The following is a 19,249-nucleotide window of genomic DNA, read 5'->3' as shown; positions in this document are numbered from 1 at the left end:
ATTTAAATCACATTAAGCGGGCCAGCAGACGAGCGTTTGAAAAAAACGCCCGAGTTTCATCCAGAAAACTCAGATGATTTTTTTTTTTCAGATTCTAATCCATGTGTCTGTTTTTTGCGTCCGGGTGACTTTCGTGTGTGTTCCTTTTTCATACATCTACATTAAAACATATACATGAGAAAATATACAGATAACACACAAACACCCCCACCCCCATTAGACAGGGACACCAGCCAAACAAAAATCCTTGTTGCCTCCCTCCAGTGTCTGATGTCCACACCAGGTGGGGTAGAGCCGAGCGGTTGGCCCCACCCACCGAGGAGTTCACAGGCCTGGAGGCGGGAAAAGTGACAGTTGAGTGTAGGAGTTTGAAGTGAGAGGAGCAAGCACTTGGGTGTCTGGGTTTGTGGCCCAGGCACTGACAGCAAGGTTGGCAGACGGTGGTGGCCGTCTGCAGGAGTGGTGAAGCAACACGGAACCGTAGGACCGGGGTCGGGCGACGGCCCGTCGATACCAACCGGGGGGGGGCAAAGTGAAGCCAGCACACACAGGCAGGGCCATCGGACCCCGACCAGGCTTGGAGCTGCCGACAATAGTCAAATCCAAATGTGACCGGAAACCCAGGGGTTTCCTAACAGCAAAAGTCCCGATTGAAGGCAACCGCCCACACCGTGAGGGTATACAGCTACCGCCTAAGGCTAGAGACCCAAGGGCCAGCGTCTGCGGGCAAACGGGCTCCTCCGGTACCCATACACCGGGGAGCGGACTACCGTTGGGAATACATAGTAGTCAGAAGGAGAACATCAAGGTGCAGGGAAAGACAGCTGCCATCACCTGTCCGGGGAGAGACACTGCAGCCGGCTGCGGGACCCATCCATCCAGCCGTTTGGTTTACCGAGGACTTTGTACCTTTCTTGCTGAGTGAGTAAACCCGTGCCATCTGGCACCGCGCCGCGCTGTCCCTGCAACCCTGCACCTCACCAACCCTGCCTCCCCGTCACATCATCGGGCCCCGGGACCACCAACCCCTCCCACGGAGGGGGAAAACAACATCCCAGCTGCTCCTTACCATCACTCCCGGGATCCCCGTCATCAGCAGCGGTGGTGCCTATCTTCACCACGACCCGTGGGTGGCGTCACGGACTAAATTCCCCAAACCAAACACCTCTTTCACTCACGGGCGAGGAGCGCCGCTCGAGTCCCCGGATCCGGCCCACCGCTCGAGCCACCGAGCAGCCATCGCAGCAGCGCCGGACCCGAGCGTTAGCGAGAGCGCAGCAGCGACGGCGTCCTCCCCGCCCACGACATATATATATACTGCAGGGTCCGCTCTGGTGCGGTGCTGGGGGCAGGTGGAAGCTGCGGGCGGCAGCGTTAGATCTCCTGCTCCCACTCATATAATATGCACAGCCGCTGTCCATCAGCTGAAACCGCATCGCGCTGATGGGCTGGGGCAGCGGGGCATATTATATTTGCCTGTGCTCCCTTTGATCGCACATGATCCCCACTGTGTTAGATATGGCCCCCATACTGCTGCCCATAGTAAAATAAAAAAAAGCTTTACTTACCTCCAGCACTGATCTCCCGGTCTCCTGCTGCTGCTGTCTGTGATCAGGCACGCAGAGATGATATCACTCTGCCGTACCGATCACATGACCGGCAGCAAGAACCAGGAAGTGGAGGAAGCCGGAGCACGGGGGGACACACGAGGAGGGACAGCGCTGAGAAGGTAAGGAAAGAGTGTTTTATTTTAGTATGGGCAGCAGTATGGGGGGCATATCTAACAGGGGAGATGTGCCATCTATCGGGGCCATGGGCAGCAGTATGGGGGGCATATCTAACACATGGGAGATGTGCCATCTATAGTGGCCATGGGCAGCAGTATGGGGGCCATATCAAACACAGGGGAGATGTGCCATTTCTAGTGGCCATGGGCAGCAGTATGGGGGCCATATCAAACACAGAGGAGGTGTGCCATCTATAGGGGCCATGGGCAGCACAGGGGGACGTGTCCCAGCACAAGGGGGCTATATTCAATATAAGGGGGCCATATCCAGATTGAGGGGGGCTAATTTTAGGATGGGGGGCTATGAGGGACATATACCCTATATGATTTGTTAGATGGACACTGGCATTATAAGATGGACCCCATTTAACATTAAAAAAAAAATTCTTTTCCTTCACCAAATTTGGGGGTGCGTCTTATAATCAAGTGCTACTTATAAAGCGAAAAATACGGTAGTTTTCTAGGCCTATAATAGAAATGTATCCATAAAATTCAGATGTCTTCGGATGTTGCCTGCATGAGTCCATTTTTTTCTCGCACCCATAGACTTGAATGGGCAAGTCTCATCCAAGACTCGGATGAAATAGTGCATGCTGCAATTATTTTCTCGGACACTTGGACCTAGAAAAAAATTATTCATCTGAACAGCATTATTTAATAAGATGGGTCAATGTGCGATCAAATTCAAAATCTTGTAGCGTACGTGCGATTTACATGCTCATCTGCATGCTGAGGAATTTGATACTGTATATGATTTTTCATACTCTCATCTGAACCTGGTCTTAACCTGAGTTTCAGCCAGAATACTCGGATTATTATCATTCGATTTTCATCCGTATTGTTATCAATGTGCCACCCTTGTATCCATTTTTTTACATCCTTGTGACAATTGTGTGTGATCTGCTTTCATACATCTGCATGCATTCATAAATGTACATTATCACATATGGTTTGCTAGGTTAATAATGGAAATCTATTCTATTATGTGTTTTGTGGGGGATCCAATTGTTGTTACGCACCTATAGACTAGAATGGGCAAGTGATGTCCAAGACTTTGCAGTGAATACTGAACGTTGCAATATTATTCACATAGATGTTCAGATTGTGTAAAAAAACCAAAACCCTCATCTGAACAACCATATGAAATAATATTGAACTTGCTGATTTTTTCTTGGACAGCATATGTTCGCATTACAGGCATGGTCGAAAGTGGAGCACTTTGTTAGCATCACACTTTATGGGTGCAATGAGAAGAGCTTCTAGGGGCTTCAGTAGAAGGAAAATTACTCTAAGGGCTGCAAAGTTGAGAGATATGCCTTTCTGTAACGGGGGAGGGGTGCACAATTAGAACTTCTGCTATGCGGATCATGATTTTTATGTTAACCCCTTACCAACATCCTCCATACATGTACGGTTCAAGTCGGTAGCGGGTGTATGGAGCGGGCTCACAGGGTGATAATAATAGTAATAAGATCCTGCAGGTATTAACTGTGTATTACAAGCACAGTGGATGGATTTATAGAAATCTTATGTCCACTGTATTTCTTTTTTCCGCAGCCTAGCCTGACATCTGGCGCACCTTTCCGAGCCGCATCACATAAATTTATGCTTGCAGAGACATAAGTGTTCTTAGCGGGGAGAACACAGCAAAAAATCTGCCTCGCCCAGATTCCTAATAGCGTGATTCTTTACACCCATCATAGTGCCACGAGTGCATCATTGCAGCGCCATTGGGTGAATAGATGATATTCCCCCAAAACAGCACGCTATTTCAGCATTTGACAGTGGTATTTACTAGGTTAACAGTTGTGGGCAGAGATGTTAGAGACAAGGTCCTTGCTATGACAGCCGAGGGGGGGAGTGTTGAAGACTTCTGAGCCTATCATTACAGAGCTCCTTTGAAACGCCTATGGCTGTGCTTCGAAGGAGACTATGATCTTTGCTATAAACAGCAATACTGTGATATTGCTGTATATAGTTCAAGTGATCAGACAATAAATCCCCTAAAGAGACTAATAAATACAGTGAAAAGTTAGAAACCAAATAAATATGAAACAAAAAATAAAATAAAAAGTTCAAATCACTGCTTTTTTCATCCATTAAATATATAGGTAATACCATAATTGGTTTTTTTTTAAATACACATGTGCTATCGACCAGTCAAGAACAGTTTGATCTAGCAAAATAAATAATGAATTAACCCAATCAGTAAAAACTGTAATCAGAGAAAAAAAACAAAAAACACCTAAATTGTATTTTTTGATTGCTGCAATTCCACAAAAAATGCTATGAGATTTTGATCCCTTCTTTTATCTATTCCATAATAGTATCAATAAAAACGTAATCTCACCTTGCAAAAAAACCCTCTCATATAGCTTTATCGAATGAAAACTGAAAATCTACCAGGACTAGGAAAATGGCGACACGTTCAAAAAACATTTTTGTTCAAACTTATAATTTTTTTTTTCACCGCTAAAATAATGAAAATAGGAAGCGTTTGGCATCACTATACACAAACAAACTGACGAGGAGAATAATTTTGCCAGGTTATTTTTTTTAGCACACAATGTATGCTGTAGAAACATTTCCCAAAAAATAATGAAAAAAATGGCTTTTTTATATTTCAACACACATGAAAGTTTTTTGCCATTTTCCAGTACACTATGTGGTAAAATAAATGGAGTCATTCAAAAGTACAGCTCGTCCTGCCAAAAACAAGCCCTCATAAGTCTATGTGGACTGAAATGAAAATGTTATAGCTCTTGGAAGAAGGGGAGGGAGAAACAAAAAAGAAAAAAACAAACAACAAAAATTAGCCATAGCGGAAAAGGGTTAAAAACATTTTTAACTTGTCTTTCTATCAATTTTTTATACTTTTTTAACTGATCCAGTGGTAAGGCCTGATTAAGACATCAGTGATTTTTCTGGTACACGGATCATTATTCTGCAGTATTTTGGATCTGAATATCTGAATTTCATCAGTGTCTGGTCAGTGTTTCAGTTTTTACCATCAGTGATTTTGTCTTATGAAAAATAAATAAATACATTGCAAAGTTTCTCTTAGACCTCCTCCACACATCCGTGTTTCCAGTACCTGTGACGTCAGTTTCCACTGTACCGGAGACATGGACGCATGCAGATCCATTAAAATAAATGGGTCTGCATACATGTCCGTGTTTTCACAAGAACCGTGTGTCGATATGGAGCACACATTTGTCCTTGTGCTCCACACGGCGACATGTACGTTTTTCTCCGGCAGCACAGATGTCACACGGACCACACACTGATATGATCTGTGTGACATCAGTGTTCATAAAAATAAAGAATTTGTTTACTTACCTGTCTCCACCACTGCTGTCTCTGCCTCTGCTGTTGCTTCCGGGTCTCGCTCATTATGCTCATGCATATTAACTGCACTCACCACGGACCCGGAAGTAACAGCAGTGCCGTAGACAGGTAAGTATATAAATTCATGCTGTCCGTGTGGTACCAGATGTCACATGGATAGTACAGGGACAGCATAAAGAACACACACTCATACTCACTTACACCACGGCCCGTGAAACACTTGTGTTTTACGCAGACATGTGAAAGAGGCCTTACCTATTGTAATATTTCGGACAGCACACAGATTATACTTGGTTGACAATATGTGCTGTCAGTCATTTTTCATGAAACCATTGACTTGAATGGGTAATTTTGATCTGTGACTGGGATCAAAAACAGACATATTGTAGTCACAAATCAAAAGCAAAAACATGTGAACAATGCCACAGACTATAACGGGTACCTGTTCTATCCATAAAACAAACAAGGTTAGAACATGTGCATGAAAAACAATGTCTGAATAAGGGCTTAGATGAATAAAAAAAGCTCAGTTTACTTCCTGAGAAAGAAAAAAAAACAGAAGCAAAACAGATGAGGGGAGAGAAAAGCCTAAATAAGGCCAAACTGCCATAGGAGATTCAGTCTATCGCCAAGATGGCTGCTGTTTCTCGAAGAATAGGTATGTCGTCTTTGCTTTTTTTTTACATCCCAGATAAGCACTTTTAACTGTAGAACCTGAAGAAAAAAAAAATATTTTTTTGTGTGTGGGGTCAGATAAAGATAATTATCTTTATCTGACCCCCACAAACAAAAAAATATTATATTTATTATAATACATGTATTAGATTTTATTCTCACTTTCTGTATACGTTTAGGTCAGCCTGGACTTCTTATCAGCAAGATAACAAAACTTTCTCCATTTGGAGGCTATGCTGGAGACAACAATCATACAGAGAAGAAGATCCTGAGGGATGTGTTCCGGAAGGGAGACATGTATTTTAACAGCGGCGATATTTTAATGGTGGACCAGCAAAAATTTGTGTATTTCCATGACCGAGTGGGAGACACTTTCAGGTCAGCCGAGATCTCAATATCACATCATCTTTAAAGCCTACTTGATTGCTTCCATGTTAATTTTGTTTCACTGTACTTCTCAGAATTATTAGTGATTATGTAGAATCAAACAACACTCAACCAGAGCTGCAACCAGTCAGAATGCTCTGATTGCCCATCATAGAAGGCAAAGTGCTGCATGGCTGGATGTTGATGTCAGAGCATGCTGGAAGGTGTCAATGTAAATCATGTGCATAATCATTTTGTGTATTAATGATGGGTATTCTTACTACTGTTAGATCACTCTGCTTGGTTTCATATGCTATAGTATGACTGAGTAATATATCCTTATGCTGTAACGTCATGGAGTATCAGGGTGTATTGTATGATTTCCATGACATCATGGTGTGCATTATGCCTGTTGAGTAGGAAAACCCTAATGCAGCAAGAACTTGAGTGTCTGTCTAACCCATGTTTTGAGGTTATTTTCTCTTCCTTTACATGCCTTTTCCCATCTTAGCCCTTTATAGTATATTTATATGATATGCCTTAAAGTCTGGTAGGTGTGCACCCCTGAGGAGTTGTCGTGGGCGGGGAGGGCGCTGCACTCACAATGCTCGGGTCCGGTGCTGCTGCTGCTCGGTGGCTCGAGCGGTGGGCCGGATCCGGGGACTCGAGCAGTGCTCCTCGCCCGTGAGTGAAAGGGATGGTTTGGTTTGGGGATGTAGTCCGTGACACCACCCACGGTTTGTGGTGATAATGAGACACCACCGCTGCTCTGAACGGGGATCCCGGGAGCGATGACAGGGAGCAGCTGAGATGTTTCTCTCCCCTCCGTGGGTAGGAGGGTTTGGTGGTCCCGGGGCCCGGTGATAGCGACTGGAGGGTGGATGGCAGGAGTTGGGGAGGTGCAGGGTCGCGGGGGCAGCGCAGTGCCAGACGGCACGGTGGTACTCACTCAGCCAGTAACGTACACGGAGTCTCTGGTAAAACAAACGGCTGGATGGACGGGTCCCACAGACGGCTGCGGCGGTCACTCCCGGTAGGTTGGCGGTGACTGTCTCTCCCTGCACCTTTGATGTGTTTTCGGCCCCGATGGCTTTCCACCGGTGACCCGCTCCCCAGCGGTGTATTTGCCAGAGGAGCCCCTTTTGCCCGCAGGCGCTGGCCCTGGGAACTCTAGCTGTGGCGGTAGCTGTATTTCCCTTCACGATTGAGCGGTTGCCTTCAGTCGGGTCTTTGCTGCTGGGAAACCCCGGAGGTTCCCGTCGCTGACGGATTTGACCGGTTTAACGGCAACTCCAAGCCTGGTCGGGGTCCGTAGGCCCTGCCGAATGGTGCTGGCTTCTCTTCGCTCCCCGCTCCGGTACCGGCGGGCCACCGCCCGACCCCGGTCCTTACGGTTGTGCGTCAATCGGCCTCGCCTGCAGACATTCACCACCGTCTGCCAACCTTGCTGTAGGTGCACGGGCCACGTACCCGGACACGGTCAGACTGCTCCTTTACCACTTCACTCCTTCACTCTCCCTGTCTCTCACTGTTCTCCTCTCCTTTTCCCGCCTCCAGGACTGTGTACTCCTCGGTGGGTGGAGCCAACCGCCTGTCTCCGCCCCACCTGGTGTGGACATCAGCCCCTGAAGGGAGGCAACAAGGATTTGTGTGTGACTCTGGTGTTCCTAACCGGGGTGTGGGGTGTGTTGTTGTTGTACCTGTGACGTCCTGGCTTGTCCAGGGCGCCACAGAGTCACCTACATCTACCTTCAGAATGGGCTTTTCTGATCTCTGCCTTACCTAGTGACTTGCTTGGCTGTTTCCATACCTCTTATAGAAGTGAAAAGAGAGATGCGTAATGTGAAACCAACTGTCCATTTAAAGGCTGCCTCGTCAGATAGGATAGGGTTGGGGATCTCAGTTCTACCTCCAGTTGATACGTAGAGGTGTGGAGTGAATGGAGAGCTGGCTGTGCATGAGCTTTGCTCTTTCATCAAGATGTGGAGTAAATGGAGATCTGACTGTGCATGTGCTAGGCTCTCTCATCGAGATGTGGAGTGAATGAAGAGATGGATGTGCATGTGCTGGGCTCTCTCATCGAGATGTGGAATGAATGGAGAGATAGCTGTGCATGCGCTGTGATCACTCATTGAGCTGTGGAGTGAATGGAGATCTGGCTGTGCATGCGCTATTTTCTCTCATTGAGGTGTGTAGTGAATGGAGTGCTGGCTGTGCATGCGCTAGGCTCTCTCATCGAGGTGTGGAGTGAATGGAGAGGAAGAGGAGTGTACAGCTCCTTCCAGAGTGTGCGGGTGCTGTGTGGTGACTATGTTGTGGTGGTTTTGTGTCAGTGTCAGTGGGGCGGTGGGGCCTGGAGCCATGGGGGCTCTGCTTTACAGCATGGTGTTATGAGGCACCAGGTCACCTGCTCTGCTGGTGCATTGCCGCCGCAATGATGGTTGGCGCACGACGCCACACCTTCAAGGCATAGATTAGGGACCTATTCCCTGTTCGCCGTGACGTGGCAGTGGGCTTCACACAGTCTGATCAGAATGTTAAACCAAGAGCCTCATGTTCAGGTATTTAATTTTTGCCTAGCGGCTTTAGATCAAAGTGTGATTTTGTGATGTGCGATTCATGTCTTTTTTTAGAGTTGTTGCATAGTTAATGGAGAGTTGGCTGTATATGCGTTATGCTCTCTCATCGAGCTGGGGAGTGAATGGAGTTCTGGCTGTGCATTCACTATTCTCTCTCATCGAGCTGTGGAGTGAGTGGAGAGATGTCTGTGCATGCGCTGGACTCTCTCATTGAGCTGTGGAGTGAATGGAAAGCTGGCTGTGCATGCGCTGGACTCTCATTGAGGTGTGGAGTGAATGGAGAGCTGGCGGTGCATGCGCTGGACTTTCTCATCAAAGTGTGTAGTGAATGGAGTTCTGGCTGTGCATGTGCTGGGCTCTCTCATCGAGGTGTGGAGTGAACAGAGAGCTAGCTAGGCATGCGCTGGGTTTTAAACCTTCATATTATCTAATTAGTGTATTTGCCCACATTTTTATGGTGACTGATGTTTGTGAAAATTTTTCTGACCTGCACAAGGCACAGACTCCTTTTGGGTGAGGATAACACCTGTCCATGCTCTGCAATGAGTAACAAAAATAGCCAAGAAAGCCTGCTTCCATTCTTAACCTAAAATGAAGAGGCTAGTGAACCCTTCACCAGACAAGTCTAGCGGTAGAGGGATCCCAGTTTTCCACAGAGGTGCAGATTGACGTGCATGCATTTTTTATTATTATTATTATTATTATTATTTATTATTATAGCACCATTTATTCACTGGCGCTTTACAAGTGAAATGGGTATACAGTCTACAGGGGATGGGTGAGGACAGAGTTGGTTGCTCAGTGGTGTACTGGTCTGAGGGTTATTGTAGGTTGTAGGCTTGTCGGAAGAGGTGGGTCTTGAGGTTCCTTTTGAAGCTATCCACGGTAGGCGAGAGTCTGATATGTTGGGATAGAGAGTTCCAGAGTATGGGGGAGGTGTGGTAGAATGGAGATATTGAAATCAGCCATAATGATAGTGGGGATGTCGGTGGAAAGGAAATGTAGGAGCCAGTTGGTGAAATGGTCAAAAACGCAGTGGCTGGCCATGGAGGGCGGTAAATGACAGCCAGTTGGAGGTTGGAGGAGGAGTAGATGTGGACGGAGTGCTCCTCAAAAGAGGGGCGAGTAAACGGAGGGTGGCAGTGGAATTGGGGTAAAGGAGCATTTGTCGGACAGGAGCAAACCAACTCCTCCACTATGGTTTTTACTGGGGTGATATGACTTTTCTTGTGGAGTTAGTAATGTCCCTTTAAGCTTTCTTGTCTCCTCCCGAATCTGAGTGTTGTTACTGCTCATAATTGTCTGAAGATTGCTTAAGGCCTCTGCCACACTCACGTGAATTTCACGCACGTGCCGAGAGACACGTATTTCCCCTGCGTGTTGCGTGCAGGTAAGTACGTGTCTCTGGTACGTGCGTGACACGTGTGTTCTACGTGTGCTATCCGCGATAGCACACGTAGAACCGGTAATTATTATACTCACCTGGTCCTTCCTGATGTCCGCGCTGCTGTCCGTGGTGCTGATCCTCGGTCTCCAGCCCTCCTGTCTCCCCGCTGCTGCTGCTGCCAGGCAGTGAAGTGAATATTCAATGAGAATAATGAGCGGCGGTCGGCAGCAAGAGGCAGCAGCGGCAGAGACAGGAGGGCTGGAGAAGGTGAGTTAATGTTTTTTATTTTTTTCCCTGACATGTGTGTTTACTCCGGCGCGTGTCACACGGGACCGCATCCACACTACACCCGTGTGGTACGGGTGCGGGCCGTGTAACACCCGTGCTGCCGGAGAAAACACTGACATGTCAGCGCTTTGAAAATCGCACACACGTACAAACGCACACGGACACACGTTCCGTGTGGTTTTACGTGTGTGTGCCTGCTACCATAGGGTAGCATTGCTGTACATGTCTCCGTGCCGCCGGTACGTGTAAAAAATGACAAACACGTGCCGGAGGCACGGATATGTGGCGCAGGCCTAAGGCAGCATAGCATGCCATGTAAAAAATGACATCATCTCATGCTGATATCAGTAATATGACAATATTTTAGCCGTTCCCTGCAGTCTCTAGGTCTTAATTTGAACATTTAGGATTTAGAAATGTAAGTGAGCAGCTCACAAATGTAGAATATTTGCAACAATTGTGAAGAAATAGAGATTTTAGCATCTAGTTGTATTGCTGCCTGCTGTGACTAACTTGCTAATAAGTTTCATATCTCTTTTTTCAGGTGGAAAGGAGAAAATGTCGCTACCACAGAGGTCGCTGATATCTTAGGACTTGTGACTTTCATTGAAGAAGTAAATGTGTATGGAGTACCCGTACCAAGTAAGGAGAACTGTGTTTAGCACATACAAGTATTGGGTTTTCAATATAGCAGACATAATACTATTGCATGGGGTCGTAAAATTAAATTTGATTATTCATCACTAACATATAGCATAATTTTCCTCAGTTCTGAAAATTGAGGTTGTCATTGTGATACCGCAGTTTTACATTACAGTGAACTAAAATGACACATCAGTACCAGTGCCAGCAGCAGTACCTAATCACTTGTCTTTTCCACAGTGCTTAAGATAATCATATAATTACCAGGAGATATATTTCCCATGCCAATGAACAGCATAAACACATAGTAAATAGATCACACCTTTGTATATAATGTTGGCCAGTACACCAACTGGAATATAATATGGCTTTCTATGTCTTCTCCTGGGGAGATTTTAATTTGCATATAACTCATGAACAAACTCTGCAAAAAAAAAAAAAAAACACAGCAAAAAAAAGTACGCTGAGTTTTCGAGAAGATTTTGGAGCAGAAAACTGAGCAAAAATTGTCTAATCAATATTTTGTAGAATAACCATGATTTTTAATCACAGCTTTCATGTGTCTTGGCATGCTTTCCACCAGTCTTTCATACTGCTTTTGGGTGACCTTATGCCACTCCTGGTGCAAAAATTTAAGCAGTTCATCTTTGTTTGATGGCTTGTGACTATCCATCTTCCTCTTGATTACATTCCAGAGGTTTTTAATGGGGTTCAGGTCTGGAGATTGGGCTGGTCATGACAGGGTTTTGATGTGGTGATCCTTCATCCACACATTGATTGTCCTAGCTGTGTGGCATGGCGCTCTGTTCTGCTGAAAAAAACAATCCTCAGAGTTGGGGAATATTAGCTGAGCAGAAGGAAGCAACTGTTTTTCCAGGATAACCTTGTATGCGGCTTGATTCATACGTCCTTCGCAAAGATTAACCTGCCCAATTCCAGCCTTGCTGAAGCATCCCCAGATCATCACCGATCCTCCACCAAATTTCACAGTGGGTACAAGATACTGTGGCTTGTATGCCTCTCCAGGCCTCCATTTAACCATTAGATCACCAGGTGTTGGGCAGAGCTGAAAATTAGATAAAGAAAATTCAACAAACATCTTTGCGAAGGACGTATGAATCAAGCCGCATACAAGGCTATCCTGGAAAATCAGTGGCTTCCTTCTGCTCAGGCAATGTTCCCCAACTCTGAGGACTGTTTTTTCCAAGCAAAACAATGCGCCATGCTTTACAGCTAGGTCAATCAATGTGTGGATGAAGGACCACCACATCAAAACACTGTCATGGCCAGCCCAATCTCCAGACCTGAACCCCATTGAAAACCTTTGGTGGAATGTAATCAAGAGGAAGATGGATAGTCACAAGCCATCAAACAAAGAAGACCTGCCAAAATTTTGCACCAGGAGTGGCATAAGGTCACCCAAAAGCAGTGTGAAAGACTGGTGGAAAGCATGCCAAAACGCATGAAAGCTGTGATTAAAAATCATGGTTATTCCACAAAATATTGATTTCTGAATTCTTTCTGAGTTAAAACATTAGTATTGTTGTTTCTAAAACATATATAACATTGTTTGTTTTGCATTATTTGAGGTCTGAAAGCAATGCATTTTTTTTGTTATTTTGACTTTCTCATTTTCAAATAAATACAAAATGTGTTGCGTGGAAATTCGGAGGCGTTGTGAGTATTTTATAGAATAAAAGAACAATTTACATTTTACTCAAAAATATACCTATAAAGAGAAAAATCAGAAGAACTGAAAATTTTGAAGTGTTCTCTTAATTTTTGCCAGAGCAGTATATATACACTGTATTTTTCAGACTATAAGACGCACTTTTTTTCCCCCCAAACATTGGGGAAAGTGGGCGGTGCGTCTTATAGTCTGAATGTAGGGCATGGCTGCGGGGAATAAGGGTGTTGCGGTGGAGCGGGTAATCGGCGACATGAGCAGGCTGTAGCAGCGCCTACCGTGACCACGTGGGCCCGCTCATTTCATATGCATGCATCCTCCCGCCCATCATCTCTCAGTGCTAAAGCCGGCACTGACAGGTGGGCGGCATGATAGGCGGGAGATGCACGCATAATTAACAGCCGGCCCGCGCGATCACCCCTGGCAACTAGAGCCTGGAGTGATCATGTGCGGCTATATTTACTGCCCCTCGCGCATCATCATCAGCGCGGGGGGCAATGAATAAGTACAGTATACTCACCGGTCACTGCTCCCTGCAGCATCGCGATGTCCTCCCGTCTGCCGGCTCGCTGATGTGTGTGGAGAGCGGTGCGCACAGCAATGACGTCATCACTGTGCGCACGGCTCTACACACATCAGCGGGCAAAGCAGACAGGAGGACATTGCAGGGAATGGTGACCGGCTCCACACAGTTCAGCGGCGCTGCTGGCACAGACAGGAAGAGGAGCGATACTGCATAGAGCGACGAAAGGTGAGTATAAATGTTTATTTTTTTTTCTGTGCGACAGGATGCAGGCCATATACGAGGATGGGGGTATATACCATAGCAGGATGGGGCTATATAGCAGGATGGGTTATATAGCAGGATGGGGGTATATAGCATGATGGTGGTATTTATCAGGATAGGGGTATATAGCAGGATGGGGGTATATATCAGGATGGGGGTATATATCAGGATGGGGGTATTTACCAGGATGGGGGTATTTACCAGGATGGGGGTATTTATCAGGATGGGGGTATTTATCAGGATGGGGGTATATAGCAGGATGGGGGTATATAGCAGGATGGGGGTATTTATCAGGATGGGGGTATTTATCAGGATGGGGTATATAGCTGGATGGGGGTATATAGCAGGATGGGAGTATTTATCAGGATGGGGATATATAGCAGCATGGGGGCATTTATCAGGATGGGGGTATTTATCAGGATGAGGGACATATATACAAGGATGGGGATCATATACAAGGCAGGAGGATCATTACCAGGAATGGGGTACCTTAGTAGAGAATTTGATTACATTACCCCCATAACAGTGTCAGCAGCAGATCTTCGCCCCACAACAGTATGTCATGACCACATTTTTTTCCTAAAATTTTATTTTCCTATTTTCCTCCTCTAAAACCAGGGTGCGTCTTATAGTCCGAAAAATACAGTATATATGTTTTTATGTATATATGTATATATATATATATATGTTCGGTTTCAGTAGATTTTTATTTATTACGCAGTCTCCTGATCCCTGATCGTTTGCACATAGTTTAAAAAGGCGAGAACTGGACATTGGAACAGTAGTACAGTGTAATGTTAGGGAGATAAGGAAGGAAAATAAGGTAGAGCGGTATATTACAAAAATTCATACCTTATTGTTTCCTCCAGGATAGTTTAATTATCCTTATACACTAAGCGAGGTATTCCAAGGTCAATAAAAAAGGTTCTTCATTTCTTATAGGAATGGTGCTACTTTTGTCAATGGCTGTGAATGGGCTGTTTTGCACCTCATTCCCATTTAAGAAGGATTGGGCTACGATACAATACACAGCTCAAAGTAAAGAGTAGCACTATTTTTTGGAAAAGGTCATTTCTTTTGTAATTCAGAATAAAACTCAATGTGTGTGATTGTTAGATTAAATTTCTGTGGCCACAAACAAGCCTGATGTCACCATGCCTGATGGGTTGTCAGGGATTTTATAGACAAATATATATATATATATATATATATATATATAATTTATACATATTTTAACAAGGCTGTTTCATACAACATTTTATTAACCATTAAGACCAAGGTTAATAATATAACTTTCATTACAAAATCTTCAATTTTACTCAAATAATCTAATGCAAAAATGAATACACCCACATCAAGCACTACTACATCTAGTATTTTGTGTGATCACCCCCTCTCTCATACTTACCGATCCACGATCACCGGCGCTGCGCAGCACGGCGTTCACACTGTGGCGGCTTTTTCTCTTTTGAAAATGCCGGCCGCTCATTAATCCCTTACGTATTCCCTGCTTCCCCCGCCCACCGGCGCATATGATTCGTTGCAGTCAGACACGCCCCCACACTGAGTGACAGCTGTCTCACTGCAACCAATCACAGCTACCGGTGGGCGTGTCTATATCGAGCAGTAAAATAAATAAATAAATAAATGACAAAAGAACGACGTGCGGTCCCCCCCATTTGGATACAAGGCAGGTTAAAGCCACAGGGCTGAAAGCTGGTATTCTCAGGATGGGGAGCTTCACGTTATGGGGAGCTCCCCAGCCTAACAGTATCAGCCAGCAGCCACCCGGAATTGCCGCATCCATTAGATGCGACAGTCCCGGGACTTTACCGGCTCATCCCGAATTGCCCTGGTGCGGTGGCAAACGGGGTAATAAGGAGTTAATGGCAGCAGACCATAGCTGCCACTAAGTCCTAGGTTAATCATGGCAGGCGTCTCCCCGAGATACCTTCCATGATTAACCTGTAAGTTAAAGTAAATAAACACACATCCAAAAAATCATTTATTTGAAATGAAAGAAAAAAAAAACACCCTCTTTCACCACTTTATTAATCCCTCAAAAACACCTCCAGGTCCGACGTAATCCACGCAAGGTCCCACGACGCTTCCAGCTCTGCTACATCGGAAGCTGACAGGAGCGGCACTAGAACACCACCGCTGCTGTGAGCTCCATGCAGCAACTGAAGTGAGTCGCGCGATCAGCTGTGCTGTCACTGAGGTTACTCGCGGCCACCGCTCTCAGGTGGAGGACTGCAGCTGTGACCGCGAGTAACCTGAGTGAAAGCACAGCTGATCGCGCGGCTCACTGCAGTCACTCAGGGAATTTGCGATCACAGGTGAGTCCTTCACGTGTGACCGGAAATCAAGCCGCGGCACACACACAGAGCCGCGCGATCACAATGAAGTTGGGTGAAGTTCATCCGAGTTCGTTCTGATCGCGCCGCACTGTCCCGCAGCCAGCCATGACAGTGACAGTGCAGGTCGGCTCTGCTGCAAGTCTATGGGGATGCTACAGAGCCGAGTGGGTGCGTACTTTGAAAAATGTGCGTTCTGGATGCTTTTCCCACTCTGTCTATGGCAGAGAAAGCATCAACGTATGAATTCTCTCCAGGAATGGCCGCACTTTGCGTTCTGCATATATACACATATATACATATACATACACTACATATATACATACACTACATATCTATATATATAATTGCCTTATTCTGTCTGTCTGTCTGTCTGTCTGTCTATCTGTCTGTCTGTCTTGCTCCAAAATTGTGTCCTTACAGTGACACAAAGCTGATTGGCCGCTGGGCTCTCCATGGCCCCGCCCCCCCGCACGGATTGGCCGCTCGCCCAGGCTGCGCCCCCACACGGATTGGCCGGCCGCTCGCCCAGGCTCCGCCCCCCCCACAGATTGGCCTCTCGCCCCGGCACCCTGCAGGCATTGACAACTCGGCCACGCAATGCACGCTAGCTCTGGCCCCGCCCCCCCACGCATTCCCCGAACCGACACGGTCACGGAGCCACGACTCCCAGGTGAGTACTGTACCCCCGGGAGCCCACATCAGCGTACGCCGCAAACCCAGCCGACACATACCCTCGCATTGCTGGGGCTGGCCGGCGTATGCTGGTGTGGGCTCCCGTGCGAGCGGGGGACGGGATACGCTGGTAACCATGGTAGCATAGTTACCAGCGCATCAAGGTCCTGCAGCGGCGGAACATACACACACGCACACACATAACAACACACACACACATCAGATCACACTCTCTCTCACACACACATCACACACACATCACATCGCATCCACACACTCACAACATCCTGGGATATCGCTTGCTTCTCGGCGCCGATACTGTGCTGTGAGCTTCCAGGACCTGCCGGAGGATCACATGGCCAGAAGCATGTGGTATCTCCGGATGTTGTGACTGTGAGCGCGTATGTGCAATATCGTCAATGTGTGTGTGCGTGAGTGTATGCGATCGTGTGTGTGCGTGTATGCGATCGGGTGTGTGTGAGTGTATGCGATCGGGTGTGTATGCGATCGGGTGTGTATGCGATCGGGTGTGTGTGAGTGTATGCGATCGGGTGTGTGTGTGTGTGTGAGTGTATGCGATCGGATCTGTGAGTGTCGGCAGAGGAGCACGGCGTGCTGGAGGAGGCTGAGAGGAGAGAGGCTGATCCTGGGGAAGGCTGGGAGGGGGAGGGGGGAGGCTGAGAGAAGAGAGGCTGATGCTGGGGGAGGCTGAGGCTGGGGTAGGCTAGGCTGATCCTGGGGAAGGCTGGGAGGGGGAGGCTGGGAGGGGGGAGGCTGAGAGAAGAGAGGCTGGGGGAGGCTGAGGCTGGGGTAGGCTGGAAGGAGAGAGGCTGATGCTGGGGACAGAAAAGGCTGATGCTGGGAGGAAAGAGACTGATGCTGGGAGGAGAGAGGCTGATGCTGGGAGGAGAGAGGCTGATGCTGCGGGCAGAGAGGCTGATGCTGCGGGCAGAGAGGCTGATGCTGGTGCAGCATGGGGGATGGAGCACGATGGGGGGTGCGCAGCATGGGGGATGGAGCACGATGGGGGGTGCGCAGCATGGGGGATGGAGCACGATGGGGGGTGAGCAGCATGGGGGATGGAGCACGATGGGGGGTGCGCAGCATGGGGGATGGACCACGTTTGGGAGTGCGCAGCATGGGGCATGGAGCACATTTGGGAGTGCGCAGCATGGCGGATGGACCACGTTTGGGAGTGCGCAGCATGGCGGATGGAGCACGTTTGGGAGTGCGCAGCATAGCGGATGGACCACGTTTGGGAGTGCGCAGCATGGCGTATGGAGCACGTTTGGGAGTGCGCAGCATGGCGGATGGAGCACGTTTGGGAGTGCGCAGCATGGCGGATGGAGCACGTTTGGGAGTGCGCAGCATGGCGGATGGAGCACGTTTGGGAGTGCGCAGCATGGCGGATGGACCATGTTTGGAAGTGCGCAGCATGGCGGATGGAGCACGTTTGGAAGTGCGCAGCATGGCGGATGGAGCACGTTTGGGAGTGCGCAGCATGGCGGATGGAACACGTTTGGGAGTGCGCAGCATGGGGGATGCAGCACGATGGGGAGTGCACAGTATGGCGGATGGAGCACGTTTGGGAGTGCGCAGCATGGCGGATGGAGCACGTTTGGGAGTGCGCAGCATGGCGGATGGAGCACGTTTGGGAGTGCGCAGCATGGCGGATGGAGCACGTTTGGGAGTGCGCAGCATGGCGGATGGACCATGTTTGGAAGTGCGCAGCATGGCGGATGGAGCACGTTTGGAAGTGCGCAGCATGGCGGATGGAGCACGTTTGGGAGTGCGCAGCATGGCGGATGGAACACGTTTGGGAGTGCGCAGCATGGGGGATGCAGCACGATGGGGAGTGCACAGTATGGCGGATGGAGCACGTTTGGGAGTGCGCAGCATGGCGGATGGAGCACGATGGGGGGTGCACAGCATGGCGGATGGAGCACGTTTGGGAGTGCGCAGCATGGGAAATGGAGCACGATGGGGAATGCGCAGCATAAGGGATGGAGCACGATGGGGAGTGCGCAGCATGGGGGATGGAGCACGATGGGGGGTGCGCAGCATGGGGGATGGAGCACGATGGGAGGTGCACACCTCCCCCCAACACACACACACGCGCACTGCACAACACACCACACACACACACTGGGAACCACAAACACCGCTCTACACAGACACCCACACACACAGACAACGCCGCACACACACAACACCCAACACACAAACACCGCGGCATACATAAATATACGCACATACCGCACAACACACACATTGCACAAAACATACCTCCCCGCAAAACACACCACACACACACAAACCGCACAACACACACACAACGCTCCACAAACAACGCAACACACGCAACACACATACAACACCGCTCTCACCTCCCGCCACACCCAGACAACACCCAGAACATGTACAGCCCCTACACAAACACTTGGCAATTACACACAACAACATCTAATATATATAACAAAAATTATACATTAACTACACAATAAATTCTAGAATACCCGATGCTTTAGAATCGGGCCACCTTCTAGTATATATATATATATATATCTATATATATAATTGCCTTATTCTGTCTGTCTGTCTGTCTATCTGTCTGTCTGTCTATCTGTCTGTCTGTCTGTTTGTCTTGCTCCAAAATTGTGTCCTTACGGTGA

At 47.7% G+C, this 19,249-nt stretch overlaps 1 protein-coding gene across 1 annotated transcript in view; it reads left to right on the top strand.

Annotated features, from left to right (window-relative positions):
* The window catches only part of SLC27A2 (solute carrier family 27 member 2), a 131,591-nt gene that overhangs the window by 91,308 nt on the left and 21,034 nt on the right, over window positions 1–19,249 (top strand). The window contains exons 7-8 of the mRNA XM_075345835.1: window positions 5,989–6,187; window positions 10,974–11,071. Of these exons, the coding sequence (XP_075201950.1) occupies window positions 5,989–6,187; window positions 10,974–11,071 (297 nt within the window). The remainder of the gene's footprint in view (window positions 1–5,988; window positions 6,188–10,973; window positions 11,072–19,249) is intronic.

This window comes from Anomaloglossus baeobatrachus, chromosome 4 (assembly GCF_048569485.1).
Source record: "Anomaloglossus baeobatrachus isolate aAnoBae1 chromosome 4, aAnoBae1.hap1, whole genome shotgun sequence".
NCBI classification, from domain to species: Eukaryota; Metazoa; Chordata; class Amphibia; order Anura; family Aromobatidae; genus Anomaloglossus; species Anomaloglossus baeobatrachus.
Note: the sequence above shows the minus strand (reverse complement) of the source record. Positions and strands in the feature narration are given on the sequence as shown.